The sequence below is a fragment of the Vombatus ursinus genome, unplaced genomic scaffold (assembly GCF_900497805.2).
Source record: "Vombatus ursinus unplaced genomic scaffold, bare-nosed wombat genome assembly UNPS02015255.1, whole genome shotgun sequence".
Classification (NCBI taxonomy): domain Eukaryota; kingdom Metazoa; phylum Chordata; class Mammalia; order Diprotodontia; family Vombatidae; genus Vombatus; species Vombatus ursinus.
The window spans coordinates 20,420,125-20,439,682 of NW_020955033.1; the positions used below are offsets into that span (position 1 = coordinate 20,420,125).

The 19,558-nt window shown below is 37.4% G+C and overlaps 1 protein-coding gene across 2 annotated transcripts in view; it reads right to left on the minus strand.

The window, feature by feature from the left end:
• Positions 1–19,266, minus strand: part of LOC114031867 (proteasome subunit alpha type-7-like) — a 32,211-nt gene extending 12,945 nt beyond the window's left edge. The window contains exons 1-2 of one of the 2 annotated variants that reach the window (XM_027847048.1): positions 19,003–19,266; positions 4,855–4,981 (exon numbers count right to left, since the gene is read on the minus strand). In XM_027847048.1, the coding sequence (XP_027702849.1) occupies positions 4,855–4,981; positions 19,003–19,104 (229 nt within the window). In that variant the 5' untranslated portion in view covers positions 19,105–19,266. The remainder of the gene's footprint in view (positions 1–4,854; positions 4,982–19,002) is intronic. The other variant, XM_027847047.1, reaches the window with a different exon arrangement.
• Between the last annotated feature and the right edge of the window lie 292 nt (positions 19,267–19,558).

The window sequence follows — 19,558 nt, forward strand, 5'->3', positions numbered from 1 at the left end:
ATATACCGCTGAAGTCTAAACTGATCCAATGAACACACAGTTAATGAGGATCCGAGCCATGACTCAAACTAATATATTCTGACAATACACTTTCCATTGCATCTGATTCTACAAACCAGTTCTCCCTGCCTGATTTTCTCTTCTATGGGAATATACTTGAGATTTATCATGTTTGCTTCTAGATTAAAAGAGGACTACTACAAAGAAAAGCAAACAACTACTTTTCTTCTACGGCACTCCAAAGTTTTTTTAAAAATTATCTCACAGGATTCTTACAACACTCCCAAATCCTGAACATCAATGATTAGTCCAGTAATTCATACTTCTTCATCATTTGACTTTTCCATGAAGCCCACACATTTTAGATCTTTTTTCCTATTCATAGGACAATGACCAACACTATTCTACCTTTTCAATAGCCTTAAATCTCACTCCATCCCTTTTATAATGTTGTTGTTTCAGGCAGCTAGGTGGCACAGTGGATAGAGCACCAGCCCTAAAGTCAGGAGGAGCTGAGTTCAAATCCAGCCTCAGACCAAACACTATATACATATACATATGTATGTATGTACACACATATATATTTCTTTCCCATTCTCTGCTCCTACTTGCTTCCATTATGTTCTCTTGTTCCCCAACTAGAAAGAAAATTCTGATCTTGAGAAAAAATGTTTATTGCTGATCAACAGCGCAAGATCAACCACTGGAATTTTCTAAGTTACAGAAATAGAAAAACGGCCAAAATAACCTGTTTTCTGTTCCAGAAACCACTTCAACATGTAGTTGCCAAGAGCATAAACATGGTGGCCTAGGACAAGATTGGTTTGGAGAGTAAGCTCATTTGCAAAATATTACAGAGGATGATAGAAAATGATGAGTAGTATAGGGTCATCAAACAACATAAGTCAGCGAGGGCAGGGAGGTTGGGCAGAAGAATAAAACCCCATAAAGCTAGGTTAAGTCTATGTCAGCTCACATACCAGTATTTCTATGTCATTTATGCCTCTTATTAGTAGAACCACTTTTTAATGTGCTTCAAGACTTAAAAAATCATGCAATCTTAAAAGTTACAATCTCAGAGTCACCTGGCCCAAGCCCCTACCATATGGAGGAACACCCTCTGATCTCCAAACTTTGGTGGCTAGGTGGCACAGTAGATACAGCAATGGGCCTGGTGTTAGAAAGATCCAAGTTCAAGCCCAACTTCAGACACTTACTAGCTGTGTGATCCTGGGCAAGGCATTTAACTTCTGTCTGCCTCAATTTCCTTAACTGTAAAATGGGGATAATAATAGCACCTACCTCCCAGGATTCCAAGAATGCACATATGTTTTTATAAACATCTTCATATTTGTAAATCTTTAGTATTTGTATAGATCTTAGTCTACTTTTAGACAGCACTAATATTTTGGGAACTCCTTGGTCTCACTCTGCTGCTCCCACCCAATGGCCTTAGTCCCAAGTTCTACCCTCCCAACTCACAAGGGCTCCATCTAATTGTTTCTCAACATAGAATATCTGAAGATAGGTACCATGTCCTCCCTAAGTTTTCTCAACATCCCCACATCTCCTTTGACTGTCTCTCTCTTTCACATGACACAGCTCCTGCTCCAGATGTGGGCTGAAGAGGACAGAATTTGTTCAGGATATCACATACCAATGAGTAAAGACCAAGATCACATTTGTGTGGGGAAGATGGGGGAGCGAGCAGCTTTGTCATACTACTGACTCACAAGGAGGCACGCTGATATGAGAACTTACTCGAACACTTACTTGCTGGACTGTGTATTCTTTTCCTGTGTTTACTCTTTTTGGAAAACTCTAAACACTGATTTCTAATGCTATATTCACCCAGGGACTTGAAATTACTACCTAATGTTTTCTGTATGTTCTTCTGCAGCCTCATAATTAAACAAAAGTAGTACGTGATTATTTAAAGGAGTTAATCATAGCATTTTACCAAAGAATTAGCTCCACTGTGCTTCTGATATTACTTTTACACAAACAAATGCTTTGGCTTCAATGACAAAACAAAAAAAATAAAGAATTTAATAAAAACTCATTAAAAAGCAGCTGAATTAAAAAATGTAAAATCTGAGTAACTTCAATTTTGAAAACCACACAGTTTGATTAAAAAAATCAGATAGTACCCAGGTTAACCTAAATATGCCTATGGAGTAATATTTATATTTTAACTTTGGATAAGTCCCTTAATCTCTCCAGTCCTCATTCTCTTCATCTGTAAAATGAGAGCATTGGACAAGATCCCTTGCAATTCTTAGCATGCTATGATTTATCATCTATGTATTTTTCCTGGTCACATAAACATCATTTATGGAATTGTATCAGGAATGCAAAAGACCTCAGAATTAATGTCTATAGCTGTCTACTGTTAAGAGTGACTGATTCAGTCACTGAGGAAAAAAATACATTATTTTTAGCCTCTCACTATATTAAGACCTCAATTTGATTTAAAAAATGACTGGAAAATTTTAAAAAAAGTTCCATCTGCCTATTTTTGACTTGGCAGATAGAATTTTATGTATGGAGCAAGGGAGAATATATACATATTTTTGAGCAATATGTTTAAGAAAAAAGAAACATTTTCAGTATATTACATATTTTGAGTGAGGAAAACAAAAAAAAACCAAAAAATTTACCAAAACAAACCTAAACTTTTAATTAAAAAATCTTCAACAAGTCTTTATTAAGTACATCCTATGTACAAGGTACTATGAGAGGTCCTAGGGATAATAAAAATAAAAAATGACAGAATCCTTCTCCTCAAGGAACTTAGCACTAGTGGGGGGGATATGACATGCACACAAAGTATTACACAGGTTAGGATGCAATGTGAGCAAAGGAGAGATAGCACCTGAACTGAGTCATGAAGGGAGATAAGGATTCTCAAAGAACATAAATTACAAGTATAGGAGGTCTGGTCAAATACACAAAGGCAGGAGATGTCACGTTAAAATTTGGCCAACAGATAGCAGTCCATCTGGTCCAGAATTTTAGAGTTATGTGAAGGAGAACAACAGTGCGATAAGGCTAGAAAAGTTATTTTGGAAACAGGTTATTAATAGAACCTTAAATACTAGGAAATAAGCTTGTATTTTAACTGACAGTAGAGAAGAGGGAACCAGGGATTTTTAGTATTTTTTGGGGGGGCAGCTATGTGGCAGAGTAGATAGAGAATATGACTAGAGTTCCTAAACTCAAAACTCGCCTCAGACACTTATGAGCTGGGTGACCTTGGGCAAGTCACTTAACCTGTTTGCCTCAGTTTCCTCATCTGTGCAATGTGGATAATAATAGTTGTAAAGTGCTGAGCACAGTATGTGGCACATAGTAAGCACTATATAAATGTTAGCTATTGATTTATTAGAGTGAGAGAATGATGGCTTCAGGGCAGATTTCATCTTCAAATAAAATGTTAACTTGTTAGAGTTTATCTGTTTTTAAAGGATCTATTTTTAGAACCAGAGAGATCAATTTTTCCTTCTAGACTGCAAGCTTCTCAAAGGCAGGAACTGTCTTGTCTAAAATTTGTTTTTCTCCCAGCACCCAGCACAGGACTCTGAATATGGTACATTCAGCTTATGATGAATGAATTTTGTAACCAATTTTGTAAATTCTGAAGTTATTCTATATTTTTACAAATTACCAAAATTTGTCTGTATTTTCCTCTCATTTCCACAGGTGGACCATCATAGATTTCCTGATCTTTCCTGTAAAGCAAGAGTTCTTATCTTTGGGTCTGTGAACTTGAATATTTTTGATAACTGCATTTCAATATAATCGATTTCTTTTTGTAATACTATGTTTTGTTCTGAAATTTTCTGTATATACAAACAATATTCTGAGGAGAGTACTCAGTAAATAGAACTTTGGGCCTGAAGTCAGGAAGACCTGGGTTCAAATCTGGACTGGAACACTTAATAGTTGTGTGACCTTGGGCAACTCACTTAACCTGTTTTCCTAAATCCCCTGGAGAAGGAAATGGCAAATCACTCCAGTATCGTTGCCAAGAAATCCCCATGGGCAGTATGGTCCATGGGGTCACAAACAGTCAGATAAAATTGAACAACAACAAAATTCTGAAAAAAGACCTATAGGTTTCAACAAAGATCCACGACACAAAAAGGTTAAGAAGAAACCTTGCTGTACAACAGGAAAATCAACCCAGATATCACATATACTGTATGCATACTAAAAATGCCTCACGCTTGTATAACAGATTACAAAGAGCGTTTCTATCTATCATCTGATCTGATCCCAACAAGCACCCTGTGAGGATAGGTTGGGCAAGGGTGATTGTCCCCATTTTATAGACAAGGAAACTGAGGGTCAAGAAGTTACTTGAGTTGCCTTATTATCTCACAGTATTAAGTCGTAGCAGTGGGACTCAAATCCAGGTGTTCCGACTCCAAGGCATTCTTTTCACTATACCACACTATCCCTTGTATCATTCAACCTACCTCCTATGATTGTTGTGAAGATAAAATAAAATTAGCCATCATTATTATTATTATTCAACCATGATGATGGGGTAAATTTTCCACGTATGAAACTAAATCCAATTTTACAATAGCGACTTTGCTATTGCAAATTCTATTGAGCAACTGTTCTCTTGTATCCCTAATCTTGGCCCAGAAATACCTGAAAAGACCAATGAGTTCAAATGAGGAGTTTGAATTATCCGAAATAATATGTCCATGCAGCCCCTGTCCAGATAATGGAGTCATGTAGGTATGGTCATTAAATCCAATTCCACAACAGTGGCTTTGCTACCGCAAATTCTTTGAGTAAGCTATACTATTGTACGTTTATTCAAGCTTGGCCCATAAATACCTGCAAAAGCCATGCAGACATGGTCATCAAGGGCACAGATCTTCTTTACGGTTCTTTCATCTTGAAGCTTAGCAACGGATTTTTTTTCTACTCCCAACACAACTATATCAGTGCCTCGAATGCCAACCTAAGTCATAAAAAGACAAAAAAGTTAGTCATTTTAAAATAAAAACAGCATTTACAATTATTCAATTAAGGAAAAGTTTTACATATTTAAATAACTAATGAGCGAAATCATGGAAGAGAAAAGGTGCTCTGCAACTGGGCCTGATCTTTTTTTTCAGTTGCTTTTCATCAAGTATCCATAATATTTGTTCTAAATTGTCCTTTCCAACTTGTATGGACTGATGCTGAGTGAAGTGAGCAGAACCAGGAAAATATCGTACACAGTAATAGCCACGTTGTGAGATGACTTAGACTTAGCTCTTCTCAGCAATGCAAGGATCTAAGACATCTCCAAAGGTCTCATGATGGAAAATGCTATCCACATCCAAAGAAAGAACTATGGAGTCTGAATGCAGATCAAAGCATACTATTTGCTCTTTTATTTGTTTTTTTTTTCCTTTTTGTTTTATTTCTTCTTTCTTGTGGTTCCTCCTATTGATTTTAATTCTTCTTTACAACATGACTAATATGAAAATGTTTTTAATAGGAATGTACATATAAAGCCTATATCAGATTGCACATAGGAAGGGAGGAATGGCAGAGAAAATTTAAAACTCAAAAGCTTATAGAAGTGATTATTGAAAACTAAGAACAAATAAATTGTCCTTTCCTCATGAGTTGTCTCTTTGAAGATTAAACAAAGGGAGTTATGGGAGACACATGGAACCTTTCCAAGAGAAAGTTCTAGACAGAAAATCCTTGACACTGATTTTTTTTTTTTTTTTTTACTACACCTTGATTAAACTGCTGACTTTCTATTCTAGTTCTATTGCTGGCTGCCCTGTTTTCTTCCTGCCTTGGTTTCCATTCTTCCTCAAGCCTCTTGACCAGTTCTCCCGTCAGTGGATGCTGAGAGGGGTATCAACTAACTCTTAAACCCTCATGTCCTGCCTTGGACTTGAGGATTTGCCATGAATAGCTTTTGATGAGTGTGTCAAAGAGATGTTAAAATAAGCATGGGATATCTGATGTTTGTTCAGGCATACTCAATCTGATGTAATTATAACTGCTTTCTCAAACTAAATGCTGAAGGCAGTTTAGTTGGGGAAACTGTTATTACGTATAAATAGGAGATGTCATTTGGTGGTAATGACGACGGGAAAACCAGAGATCACCACCACATAGATATGCTCATTATCATAAAAGAAGGAATAAAATAATGGATTTAGTTTTTTCATATTCACTGATATGGAAGGTGAATATAAAGGAGAAACCAGGTTAGCCCATGACCATATTAAAAAGTACTAAGTAAACAGGTGGGAAAGAGATAATAAATGTATTTTTAATTAGAAACCCAAAAAGGACCCTCATAGCACTTCAAGACAGGAGCTGCTATTGTGTCACATGACTAGTAAGTACCTGAGGCAGGATGTGACCTTGGGTTTTCCTGATTCAAGTCTGCACTCTACCCACTCCACAACGAAGAAGAAAAAAGAGTAAATTCTCTATATTCAGAAGTAGTTCCATAGCACAATGAATATAGCACTGGACCTGGAATCAGGAGGACCAGATCTCAAATCTGGCCTCAGTATGACCCTGAGCAAGTGACTTAACTTTTATCTGCCTCAGTTTCCTCATCTATAAAATGAGGATAACAGCACCTGCCTGCCAAGGTAGTTGAAATGGCTAAATGAGGTATTTGGAAAATTGATCTGCAAGCCTTAAAACACTACAGGAATGACAGCTATTAGCAATTATGTTCCTAGGATAGGCAGAAGACACTACTTCAGAGGTGTCAAACAAGCAGCCCACAACATTCCTGAGTGTAGCCCAAGCCAGATTAAAAAGTAACTGGGAAATACTTAACAAAGTAAATAAAAATGTACAATAAAACATAGATAAATATGAATGTGTTTTCTAAGTGATCCACAAGGATTCTGATTTATGCTTCAGTGGCCCCCATTTCTGAGTTTGACATCATCATCATCCTATATGATTATCAATCAATCAAAAGTAGGTACTCTGCTAGGTAGTGGGAAAATAAATACAAGGAGAAAACAGGCCGTGCCCCTCAAGGAGATTATATTCTTTTTCAAAAAATTATTTATTTTTAGTTTTTAGCATTCACTTTCATAAGATTTTGAGTTCCGAATTTTCTCCCCATCTCTTCCCACCCCCAAACCAAAACGGCATATGCAATTCGATACAGGTGCTACATACATATTCATATTGAACCTATTCTCACATTAGTCACATTGTAAAGAAGAATTAGAACCAATGGGAGATACCACAAGAAAGAAAAAAACAAAAAAAGAAAAAGAAAAAAGGAGAGGAAATAATATGCTTTGATCTGTATTCAGATTCTATAGTTCTTTTTTTTGGTTGTGGACAGAATTTTCCATAATGAATCCTTTGGAGTTGTCTTGGATCCTTGCATTGCTCAGAAGAGATGAGTCTCTATGAAAGTTAGACATCACACAATGTGGCTGTTACTGTATACAATATTCTCCTGGTTCTGCTCACTTCCCTCAGCATCAGTTCATGTAAATCATTCTAGGTTTTTCTGAAGTCTGCCTGCTCATCGTTTCTTATAGCACATTCATATACCACAACTTGTTCAGCCGTAAGGAGATTACACTCTACTGGAGGTGGGTAGGAGAACATACATACCTAAGTTCATACAAAACGAATACAAGGTAATTTGTGTAAGGGAAGGCATTAGCACCTAGGGGATCAAGAAAGGCTATATTCCTGCAGAAAAGGTGGCAGATGAACTGAATTTAGAAGGAAATAAAGGATTCTAATAGGTAAAAAGGTAGAAGTGAGCAGAGAGTACATTTCAGGTATGGAAATGGAAGATATGTGAAGAACAAGGTGGCCAGTCTAACTGTACTACAGGGTACAAGAAGGGCAGTTTATACATATACATATATATATATATATATATATATATATAGATACACACACACACATATACATCTATACACACATACATAAATACACACACACACATATACACATACACAAAGTTGAAAGGGCAGACTGGGGCCAGGTTGTGAAGGAGCTTAAAAGCGAAAACAGAGGTACTTGTACTTTGATCCTAAAGGCAACAAAAAATTTAAGAGCTGGAATGACATGGTCATATAACTTCACTTTAGGGGAAAAAAAAATTGGAGGTATATACTTTAAAAAAGAAAAGCAATCAGGGCAGCTAGGTGGCACAATGGATAGAGCTCTGGCCTTGGAGTCAGGAGAACTTGAGTTGAAATCCTGCCTCAGACACTTGACATTAGCTATGTGACCCTGGGCAAGTCACTTAACCCTGATTGCCTAACCAAAAAATAAAATGAAAGGAAAAAAGGAAAAGCAAATTGTATTATGATAGAGACCTACAGTTTCACATACAATCCCCTAATTTGGTATTTGCTAAGTTCAGAATAAAAACAAATTAAATAAAAATAATTAGTCTAAATTATTCATTTTCAACAAATGAGGAAACTGAGGCCAGGAAGTACTCATGATCATACAAGGAGTAACAGGCAGGATTTGAAATCAGGTCCTGATTCCAAATTCAGTACCCTTTCCACAAAGGGTTGAGTCTTAACCCATATGATAGGGATTCTCACTCAATTTTAAAAATTAAAAAAAATTTACTTCAAAAATACAAACTTTAAAACTGAGATGCAAAATGTCATTTTTTTACCCTAGTGCTAACCAAGGTCATACAATTTTTATGATCTTTCTCTTTAACTGGATATTAAGCTAACCCAAAAGGACCCAACTAGATGAAGTTTCTCTTCTTGTCCTATAGAATAAGACACAGCTCACCAGGTATTACGGAGCTAAATTGTTCATTCACATCATTACAATTAACTGAGGAAGTCAATTCTTACTCAATGATCAAAATCATGACTATATTACATTTCCACAATGACTTCAACTGGGAGCCAACTTCTTGTGAAATAATCTCCATTAACTGAAAAGCATTTAATGAAAGTACTATTGGTATGCTGTACATTTTTAAAAATGTGTTTACTTCAGAAGCTGCTAGTGACTAGAGCACTGGCCCTGGACTCAGGAGGACCCGAGTTCAAATTCAGCTTCAGATACTTGCTAGCTGTATGACCCTGGGCAAGTCACTTAACCCCAATTATTTTAAAAAAAAAAAACACTCTTCCACATGAACCAACTCATCACAGGTGAGACTGCAAAGCATGGAATAGATTTGTAAAAGACATAGGATGTGGAAGATCAATTCAATTACTTCAGACAGCGTTAAGTCTCTCTCTACCTGTTAATACTGCTTCCTTTTGGAATAGATTCATCATAATCCTGAAACAATCCAACTTTAGCCTGCAACTCATCTGGTTGCACTAAATTTGTTGGCAATAGTTCTCATATCTAATCTATCTGCTAATATCTAAGCTTGGCAGTTTTACCATACCAATCCCAATTCTACATGTTTCCTGTTCAGTGTTGGTCAATGCAAGTAATCATTGAATGAAGGAATGGGTATGTATCACAGTAATGCTGGTATTCAAGGACTCAATACTCCTTCTGTTCCAATGAACAGCTTTCAGTATATTTACTATAAACTCAGTTTGCCTACTCACCTCCTGACACAGAAGTGATAAACTTAACATCAAGAATGAAACACATTTCTGGACATGGAATTTGTTTTGACTACACATATTTGTTACACAGGTTTTGTTTTTCTTTTCTTTTTTCCTCCACCAGTGGGAAAGTAGGAGGAAAAGAAAATAAATTCTTACTAATTAAAAAAAATCTAATTAAAATTTTTTGGTCCATATTCATTAGGAATTATTAGGTCTATAGCAACAGTTCTCTAACTTTTTGGTCTCAAAACCCCTTTACACTCTTAAAAATTGATAAGGATCCCAAATATGAGTTATATCTATATGTGGTTATGTGGGTTATATCTATCGATAGACTGTATTAGAAATTAAAACTAATAAATTTTAAAAAATATTTATCAATTCATTTGAAAATAACACTAACCCATTCATGGCAACATACACATTTCCTTTAAAAAATGATATTCCCACAAACCAAAAGAAAAAAAGTGAGAAGACTGGCTTTGTTTACATTTTTGCATCTCTTTAACGTCTGGCTTAAAAGAAAACAACTGGATTTTCCTATCAGCCTCTGAATTTAAACTCTCCCATATGTTGTTTTGGTTAAAATAGAAGAAGAAAATCTGGCCTTACACAACTATGTAGTTGGAAAAGGAAATAGGATTTTAATAGGTGAATAATATCTTAGTATTATTATGAAAATAGTTTTGACTGTGCAGACACCCTGAAAGGGTCCTTGAATACTCAGGGACTCCATGAACTACTCTTGGAGGATGCTTCCTTTCTCTCCATTTTCTTTCCCTTATTTAAGCACCAAAACATCATTTGTATTTGGTAGGATCCTTTTTCTATTTTGTCAAATAGCTTATATAATATTAGAAATAATTTTTCTTTAAATGTTTGAAAGATTTATTTCACAAATCCATCTGGTCCTGGGTTATTTTTGATGATAGAGGAGGAGTTCATTCACAGCTGGATCAATTTATTTTTTCTTAGTGTTATTTACATTCTCTATTTCTTATACTGTTAATATGCATATTTAAAAATTTTGTAAATATTCATCAATTTCATTTAAGTTATCAAGTTGCTGGGATATAGAGTTGTGAAAAGTTTCTAATAATTCCCTTTATTTTCTCTTCATTTGTTGTGAATTCTTTTTCAATTTTTGATACTGGTAATTTGGCTTTTCCCTTTTAAAAATGAGATTAGCTAACTTAGTTTTTTTTTTTAATTTCCTAGTTTTGTCAATTCAGTCTTTTTTTTGCTCTGCATTTTATTTTCTCTTTGACTTTTGAATTTCTATTTTTGTGTTTCCTTTAGGATATCTGATTTGTTGCTTTTCTAGTTTTTTAGGTATTCAATTCATTGTTCTGTTCTTTTCTGTTTTGTCAGTGAAAGTGTTTGGGAAACCAATTTTCTAAGGAAGAAAACCATGTTATCAACAAAAAAATACAAACCCACATGATTATATCACTAGATGATGAAAATTATTTTGACAAAATACACTTTAACACTTCTGTTAAAAAAATCAATCCAATAATCCATTCCAAAGTGCCTACTTTGTGCCAGGGATTGTGCTGAGTTGCTGGAATAAATGGACGTTTCCTTAATATGATAAACTTCATCTATTCAAAACTAAGAGCAAGTATTATATATAAAATGGAGAAATGCTTAGGGCCTTCCTAATAAAATGCAAAGGTATCCATTATATTATCATCATGATTTTGAGGTAGTTATACAAAAATGTTTCCTGTAGCAATAAGACAAAAAAAAAATTGAACGAGTATGAAAAAAGGAAACAGGACTAAGCTTTTTGTAGATGACATAGTGGTTTAAAGTACCCTAGAAAGTTAACTAAAAAAAAACTGAGTAACTTAAGTAGCAGGGCATAACATAAATCCACACAAATCAGCCGCCTTACTTTTATATTACCAACAAAACCCAGCAGGAAGAGAGAGAAATTCTATTCAAAACTTCAGAACGTATAAACATTTGCCTAGATACTACCAAGAAATACACAGGAATTGGATTAACACATCTACAAACTATTCTTTACAGAAATAAAGGCGGACAAAAATAGTTAAGGGTTTATTAATTGTCCATGTTCTGGGATGTGCCAGTAAAATAATGATAACACTACCTAAATTAGTTTACATATTCAAATTCTATGCCTAACAACAAAAGGAGTATTTTATAGAGCTTGAAAAATAAATAAAAAAAAATTAATCTCTAAGAAAAAAAGGTCACAAATCTTGAGGGAAATAACAAAGGAAAAAAAAAAGATGAGAAAAAAGGGGGCCTAGCAATACCACATCTCACACAGTACAGCAAAGCAGTCACCATCAAAATGACTTCTTGCTGGTTAAAAAATATAAAAGTTGATCTGTGGAAGAGATTAAGTATATAATATACAAAAGCATATGAATTCAATGTTCAATAAATTCAAAGCCCCCCAATTATTGGAGTAAGAACTCAACATTTAGCAAAAATTGCTAAGGAAAGTAGAAAGCAGCCTGGTAGCTCTCAGGTTTGGACCAGTATCTCACACTATACACCAAAGTAAACTCCAAATGGGCCTAAATGTAAAAATCCCATCATAAATTTATTAAATAATTGAGGAAAGAAAAGCCATTTGCAAGCAACTTTGGATAGAAGAGTTTTTGAGTGAACAAGAATTGAGAGGATTATGGCAGAAGAAAAGGCAGTTTTGATGACATAAAATTAAAAAGCTATCGCAGAAACAAAATCAATGCAGTTAATGTAAGAAGGGAATTTAACTGAGGAAAATCTTTGCGGGAAGTTTTTTTTGATAAAAATTTTATATCCAAGTTTTGTGGGGAATTTTTTTTGGGGGGGCAGTAGGCAATGGGGTTAAGTGACTTGCCCAGGAGTCACACATCTAGTGTTAGGTGTCTGAGGCTGGATTTGAACTCAGGTCCTCCTGAATCTAGGGCCAGTGCTCTATCCACTGTGCCCCCTAGCTGCCCCAGGAATTTTTTAATAGAGAATTTATAGGGGATTGATTCAACTATACAGGGTGTTCCCAATTGTCTCAGTGCAGTTTTAAATGACTATGAACAGGCATTTCTCAAGAGAAGTCAAGTAAAATGCTCCCACATCAACATAGATACTGAAGTCCCAAATATGAAAGCAGGATTTTGGGTACAGGAAGACTGGAAGCTGAGTGGTAATAATCTCTTGAGAAGAAAAGTCAGGAAAACCTGAGAGCTAAAGGTAAACAGTAAGCAGGACCTGGGTAGATGACAGAGATGGTTAGAATGAAACCCAAAGGTGGACAGATTGTTAAATTCAGATACCAAGTACTCCCAAGTAGCATCTAGTGGCCATTACAAGCCATGTAAAGAGGGTAACAGATTTGGAGCTAGAAGATATTCTGGAAAGCCATCCACCGAAACCCCTCATTTTACCGATGAGGATGTAGATCCAGAAAGATTTTAACTTGCCGAGAGGCACACGAGCTAGTTAAGTGCCAAGTTTGAATCCAGGCTACCAGACTCCAAATCCAGTGCCTTATCCATTCTGCATGTGAGTTCAAATCTTACCACTGACACAACCTGTGTGACCTTGAGCAAGTCACTTGGGCCTCAGTTTCCCCACCTTTAAAACCAAGAGGCGTGACTAAATAGCTTCCAAGGTCTCTTTCAGCCCTATATCTGAGATCTGATGGGGAAAAAAAAAGAAAACCTTACAAGAAATGTTGTAAAGGACTCATTTCTTTCTGAAAAGAAAGCTTAATATCTCTACCAGTTATCATTAACCAGTACCAACTGGTTAAACTTAACACCCCTACCAGTTTTTCATTCATTTCAACCGTGTCCAACTCTTCGTGACTCCCTTCGGGGTTTTCTCGGCAAAGATCCTGGAGTGGTTTACCATTTTCTTCTCCAGCTCATTTTACATATGAGGAAACTGAGGCAAACAAGGGTACACAACTTGCCCAGGATCACACAGCTCTACCAGATCTTTGCGAAAATGTTTGAGAACAAGAAATTGAGGGAAAAAGTCAGGTCTCTTGTCTCAAATCATGCTTACAATTTACAAGAAGTAGGCAGAGCCCCAAATATTTACCTTTATCATCTCTTTTTCAATTGCAATTAAGGGGACACCTTTTACCTTAGAACATCTCATCTACATAATGCAAAAAGGCATAGATGAGGCTACCATCTGCATAGATGGATAGATAGCATACCCACATTGATGAAATCAAGTATCTCACCCACATCCAGGTAATGCTGGCTATTCTTGACTCTTCTTAACTATGTTTCTGTGTTTATACATACTCACTCCTACACTATTCCAGCATTCTTATTAAACAAGTGTCATTACAAACTTTATACTATGTAAAAAAGGTCATTGCACCCTCAAGGAAACACACTGAATAACTCCATACAAAGATATAAATTGTAATTTCAGAATCCACTGAGATAAACTGTCTCATGCTTGTAATGTATCTTTAAAAATACCCAATATAGGTATTTTTATATCCTTACCCTTTTACAGCTCATTACAAAGGAGCCATCCATCAGTTCTATGGCATTTCTAAAACATTTTAAATGAGCCAAAGTGGTTTCTTATTACACCTCAGTCTTCTCCCACTACTCCTTTCATTTTCAGCTCTGAAACCTGGGTCGTATTTTCTAGCCAGATGCTACATACCATACTGGGAGGGGTTAGGAAACATTTCTATCAAAACAGCCCCCTTTTGATTTAAGGCACAGGAGGCTTTTCTTAAACTTATCATTACAAAAAAAACATTAAATTACTCATAAAACAGAAGCAAAACTTTGGGGTGCTATTTAATTTAAAAATATTATAGGATGACTTGAAAAAAACAACCTCATCTTTCTTCCCAGTGTTATTTTTTCAACACTTTGCATATGAAATACTTAGTGAAAGTGAATTAATTAACTCCTCTTACCATGATTTACCCAGATAGGAAAAGGGAAGAAAAATGAATGAATAACAATTAGCTGGTCCACAGACTTCTAAAATTTTAGATAGGCATAGAAAATATTTACATATATAAAATATATACATATGTGTACACATACATACATCTATATTCCTCTAGAGAGTGAGGGAGAGGGAAGGATGAGGGAGGTAGGGAGAAATGGAAGGAAGGAGACAGAAGGGCGGAAGGGAGTTCTGGAATTCCAAAATCTACAAGTATCCAAGGGAAGAAAGAAGAAAATACCTGGTCTTTTTTTGTTACTAGGCTTATAGGCATAGAGCAAAAAGACTGGTAAAATGCAACCTTAGCTGATATTTAGCTGATATGCATTCATACACTTTTAATTTTAGTAAGTCTAGTGTGGTTATATAAAACTTGGCATCAGCAATATTGAACACATCAACTGTTGACACCACTCACTATGTGTGCAGAATTGTGCATTAAGCATCAGGGAAAGGGAAACCAGAGAGTGATATAAAGGTCAATTAATCCAAACTCCATATTTTACAAATGAGGAAACTGAGACACAGAGAAAGTGACTTGTCCCAAGGCCACACAACTCTAAGTAGCCGAGAGCAAAAGCTTGAAGCATGGTATATACTTCTTGTCCTCCAGAAGCTTATGGTCTACTAAACCAAAAGATAATTGTGCAAATTTACATAATGCTTTGCAGTTTCCAGAACACTTTCCTAATTATCCACTCTATTAGGTAATTATAGCAAGTATTATTATGCTGATTATATAAAGTGCCAAGTAGGTGATGCCACAGGACTCAAAGCTGTATGTGACTGTTCATTTGTTTCAACCGCAAGTGACTGTAACCTAACTTGGGGGTTTACTGGCAAAGATCCTGGAGTGATTCTCCAGCTCATTCTGCAGATTAGGAAACTGAGGTAAACAGGGTTAAGTGACTTGCCCAAGGTCACAAAGCTAAGTGTCTGAGGTTTGATTTCAAGCCTTTCCTCTCACCCATATTATGACAACCACCTGTTTGAACCCCAACCAGCAGATTCTGGGGGTTTTATTCTTTACCATTACAAAATGATGAGGCCTCATTAAATATCATGCTATTATGTCCTGCTATCAGTTGTATGCTTGAAAGATTCATTATTATATATTTGGTAGAAAGGGAATTTCCAGAATTCGTACCAAAAAAAAAATCCAAATAGAACTTAAATTAAAGCAAAACCTAATGTGATTTTTTTTTAAAGCAAGATTCTGGTTCCTTTTTAATGAATAAACTAGGCATAGAGAAAACAAATTGTGAAATAAATGTGAAATTAATTGATAAGCTTATTCTTAATTTCTGTTGATTTATTCTGCTAAATATTATTTAAATTATTACTTATTACATTATTCTGTTAATAATAATCCATTTTGTATTGCAGGTATCTCAATTTGCCTTACACTACCTTTCTTTAAGGCATTTTGACACTGTAAGTGGCCCATAACCTGAAGGAAATTACCCTGAGTCAGTCTTGTCTTTTCAAAAAAGTGAAGTCCTAATTGGCTCCCATTTTAGGTCGAAAGCTCCTTGAGCACTTGAAGACTGTGTTTTGCCTTTTTTTGTATCCCCAGCACTTAGCACAGTGAATGGCACGTAATAGGTACTTAATAAATAGTATAAACAGTATAAAACAAAATAGTCTGAATAGCATCAAAAAAGTGAATGAATGTGTAAGTCCTGGCCCTGTTATTTAACTTTTGTAAGACCTTAGGGAAGACTTGTAGCTAGTCTATCTAAGCTTCAATTTCCCTATCAGTAAAGTGGAGCTGACTCATACACTGCCTACTAACTATAAAAAATGCCACACAACCATGAGTGCTTTTATATTGTTGAGATTCACCACAATTGACCTCTGTTCATTTTTTTTTTTTTTTGGTATAGCATCTTGTACTAGACTACAGGGTAGAAGTTTAAAATATTTGATTTGATCTTTTTCTTTTATTTTTTTGCCACAAGTGCAATTTTATCTAGGTACACAAATACATGAATATAGGGAAAAAATATTGACTTTGTGAGCTTGTGTGGAAAATACCTCCTCCAAACAGAGGTACATACAGGTTAAGTGACCATCCCAGTGTCACTTGTTTAACAAATGAGAGGAAGGATTTAAATTCAAAACTTTTTGATTTCAGACCTAGCACTCTATCAGGCACCAGGAAGATATAGATACTTCTGCGTCTGCACAAATCATGTCAATTTATATAGCACCTGATATTTTGCAAAACCCTCGTGATTCTCACAATTTCCCTGATAAATACTTAAGTTATTACTTCCCCCATTTTATTTTATTTTTTCTCCCCCATTTTATAGCTTAGACAATTAAAGCCCAGTCAGGACAATGTGGTGACTTGCCCCTTCCAAGGACTCACAGTGATCAATCACCTTGGGAGACAAGGCCTTTTTTTTTTTTTTTTTAATTACAGTAAAACCAACCAGCAGATTGGCTCGATGAATGGCCTCCCAGCCCCCTGGTCGTGGGCAGAGTGCAACAGCAGTTTAGCCAAATGGAGAGAGAACTGGACTACGGTCAAGCAGGTGATTTTCCTAGGATGTGGATGTGCTAGTTTTAGGTTTTCCCTGTAAGCATGGAAACTCCGCAGTTTTTCCCTTTTTTTTTTTTTTGGTCGAGTAAGACAAAAAAATTTAAACCAAAAGAGTTTAAACCTACACCTCTGGCATTTAACTATCCTAGCCCTGGACAAGCTTCAGTTTCCTCATCTGCAAAATGAGAATAGTAATTGCACGGACCACACAGGGTTGAAAGCTCAAAGCCTAATTTAAACGACTGCAGTGATTATTTCCACTTAAGACACCTGCTGCCTGAGCAGTCCCTAGCTTTCTCGGGGCATCAATTTCCTTATCTATAAAATAATGGTGTGGCCTCTAAGGTCCCTTCCAGCTCTAAAGCTCAGAACCGGCCTATAGTAGGACCGGAAGCAAAAGGAAGAGCTGGAACCTGAACCCAGTACCGACTCTAAAGCCATGGAGATCCTCCCCTACTGCACCCCAGCACCTTGACCTGTAACACGCAGGTGGGGCGTCACCTTTTGGCATCACAGTTTTGAGCTGTTAGCAATCTGAGCCGATCTAGTCCAACCAAAACTAGGCGCTGTGGATAAGAGTGCTGTATCTAGCACCCAGAAGACCCGAGTTCAAATTCTACTTCCTTGCTGTGTAAGCCTGGGTAAAGCCCTTAAAACCCCTGCCTGCCTCATTTCCTGATCTGTAAAAGGAGGAATCATAATAGCACTTTATTCCAGGGTTGTTGAGAGGATCAAATTAATTTTTATATAAAACCTTAGGTCTTCCTGATGCCAGGTCCAGCTAGAGACAGTGCTTAGTAGCTTTAATTCTCCATTACATTACATATAATTATGATTACTTGCTATCTTTAATTACTAAGAGAAACCCAGGAAAAGTTAAGAGGCTTGCCCAAGGTCACTCCCCCGATTCTGATGAGGATTAAATTTTTATACACGCATATTACATATGCACATACATATCCAATCAATTCTATTATGTAAAATATTTTATAAACAATTATATATTATTTGCTAGCTTTGATTCTTGAGACACTCAGAAAGTTTTAAGAGATTTGCCCAAGGTCATTCCAGCAAAGGCACCTATATCCCAGAGTTGAGGAATCAAATTATATATATAATACACACATATACGTATTTTCATTTACACAGATAAAGATGTACACACATTTTCATTATATATTATATAATTATATGTCCTTATGTTTTTGTGATTATTTGCTATCTTTAATTTTTATAAGAGACCCAGTAACGTTAAAAAGACTTGCTCAAGGTCATGCTGGCAAAATCACCAATCTCCCAAGAATGGGAGAATCGTTGTGGGGAATTAAATGAGGTGTTATATATACATATATATGCCGACTTTAATTTTCTAATACAAAATTATAAAACACGACTGTTTGCTAGCTTTAATAATCGAGAGACCCAAGAGAGTACGCCAAATCACCCTAGCAGGGCCAAGCTCCAAACCTAGGCCCCCTCCCTCTTCCTTTCCTGTACACCACTCTCTCCACCTCGGAGCCACCACCCCTCACACCTCTGCGGGGCACGAGTCGCCACCACTCCCCGCACGGAGAGCTCAAGCCCTCGGGACCAGTGACTGGACGTATTACCCGAGGGAAAGGAGGATTTCCCACCCCCCACCCCGCGTCCTCCGCCGCCCTCCCGTTCCTCGGGGTGAAGCCGAGCTACCCGCCGGGCGAGGAGAGGGGAGCGCTCAGCGGGAGGCCGTCGCACCTCAGAGAATCTCGCCGAGCCCCTGCGCTCTCGACGGGTGGGCCCGGGTTCCGCGGGTGGGCCAGGGGTTCCCCGAGAGGGTCCCGGGGAGGTTGGGAGGGGGCGTCCCAGGAAAGCAGGGGTCCCGCGGCGGGGAGAGAAGGCAGGGAAGGGAAACCAAGGGCGACGATAGTTAAGGAGGAGCAGACTCACCGCCGTCGATCCCTTCTTTACCGCCTCTTGCGCGTATTCCACTTGAAAGAGGTGCCCGTCGGGGGAGAAGACAGTAATCGCACGATCATAACGGGCCGCCATAGCAGCACGAAGATGAGCCGGACCCGTCGGCCGAGGAGCCGCCGCCTCTGGGGCCTACAGAGCAAAACTAGGACCCGCCCCATCCGCGGCCGCACGTGCGAGGAGGGGAGCCGCGCCAGCCTGAGAGTTCCTAATCAGCCTCAAGGAGCGCACCAACTGCGCCAGGGGCTCCGCCGCGGGCGCTTTATATGCCCTTCGCGCCCCCTCCCCGCCCCCCCAGCTCTTCCTCTGCCCTGCCCCTCGCCCGCCCCTCCCGACCTTCCGACGCCTTAGCGCCACTTTGTCGAACTAGGTTGCCCCTCCTTTTTTTTTTTTTTCAGACTCAGTGATTAAAAAAAGTGTGCGTAAAACCGAAAGCGCTTTAACCGGGTAAATCGTTATTATGAGGATGAGGAGAAGCGCTCATGCATCCCTTCCTGCATTTCTGCATCCCACAAACAAGCAGGTGGGGAAG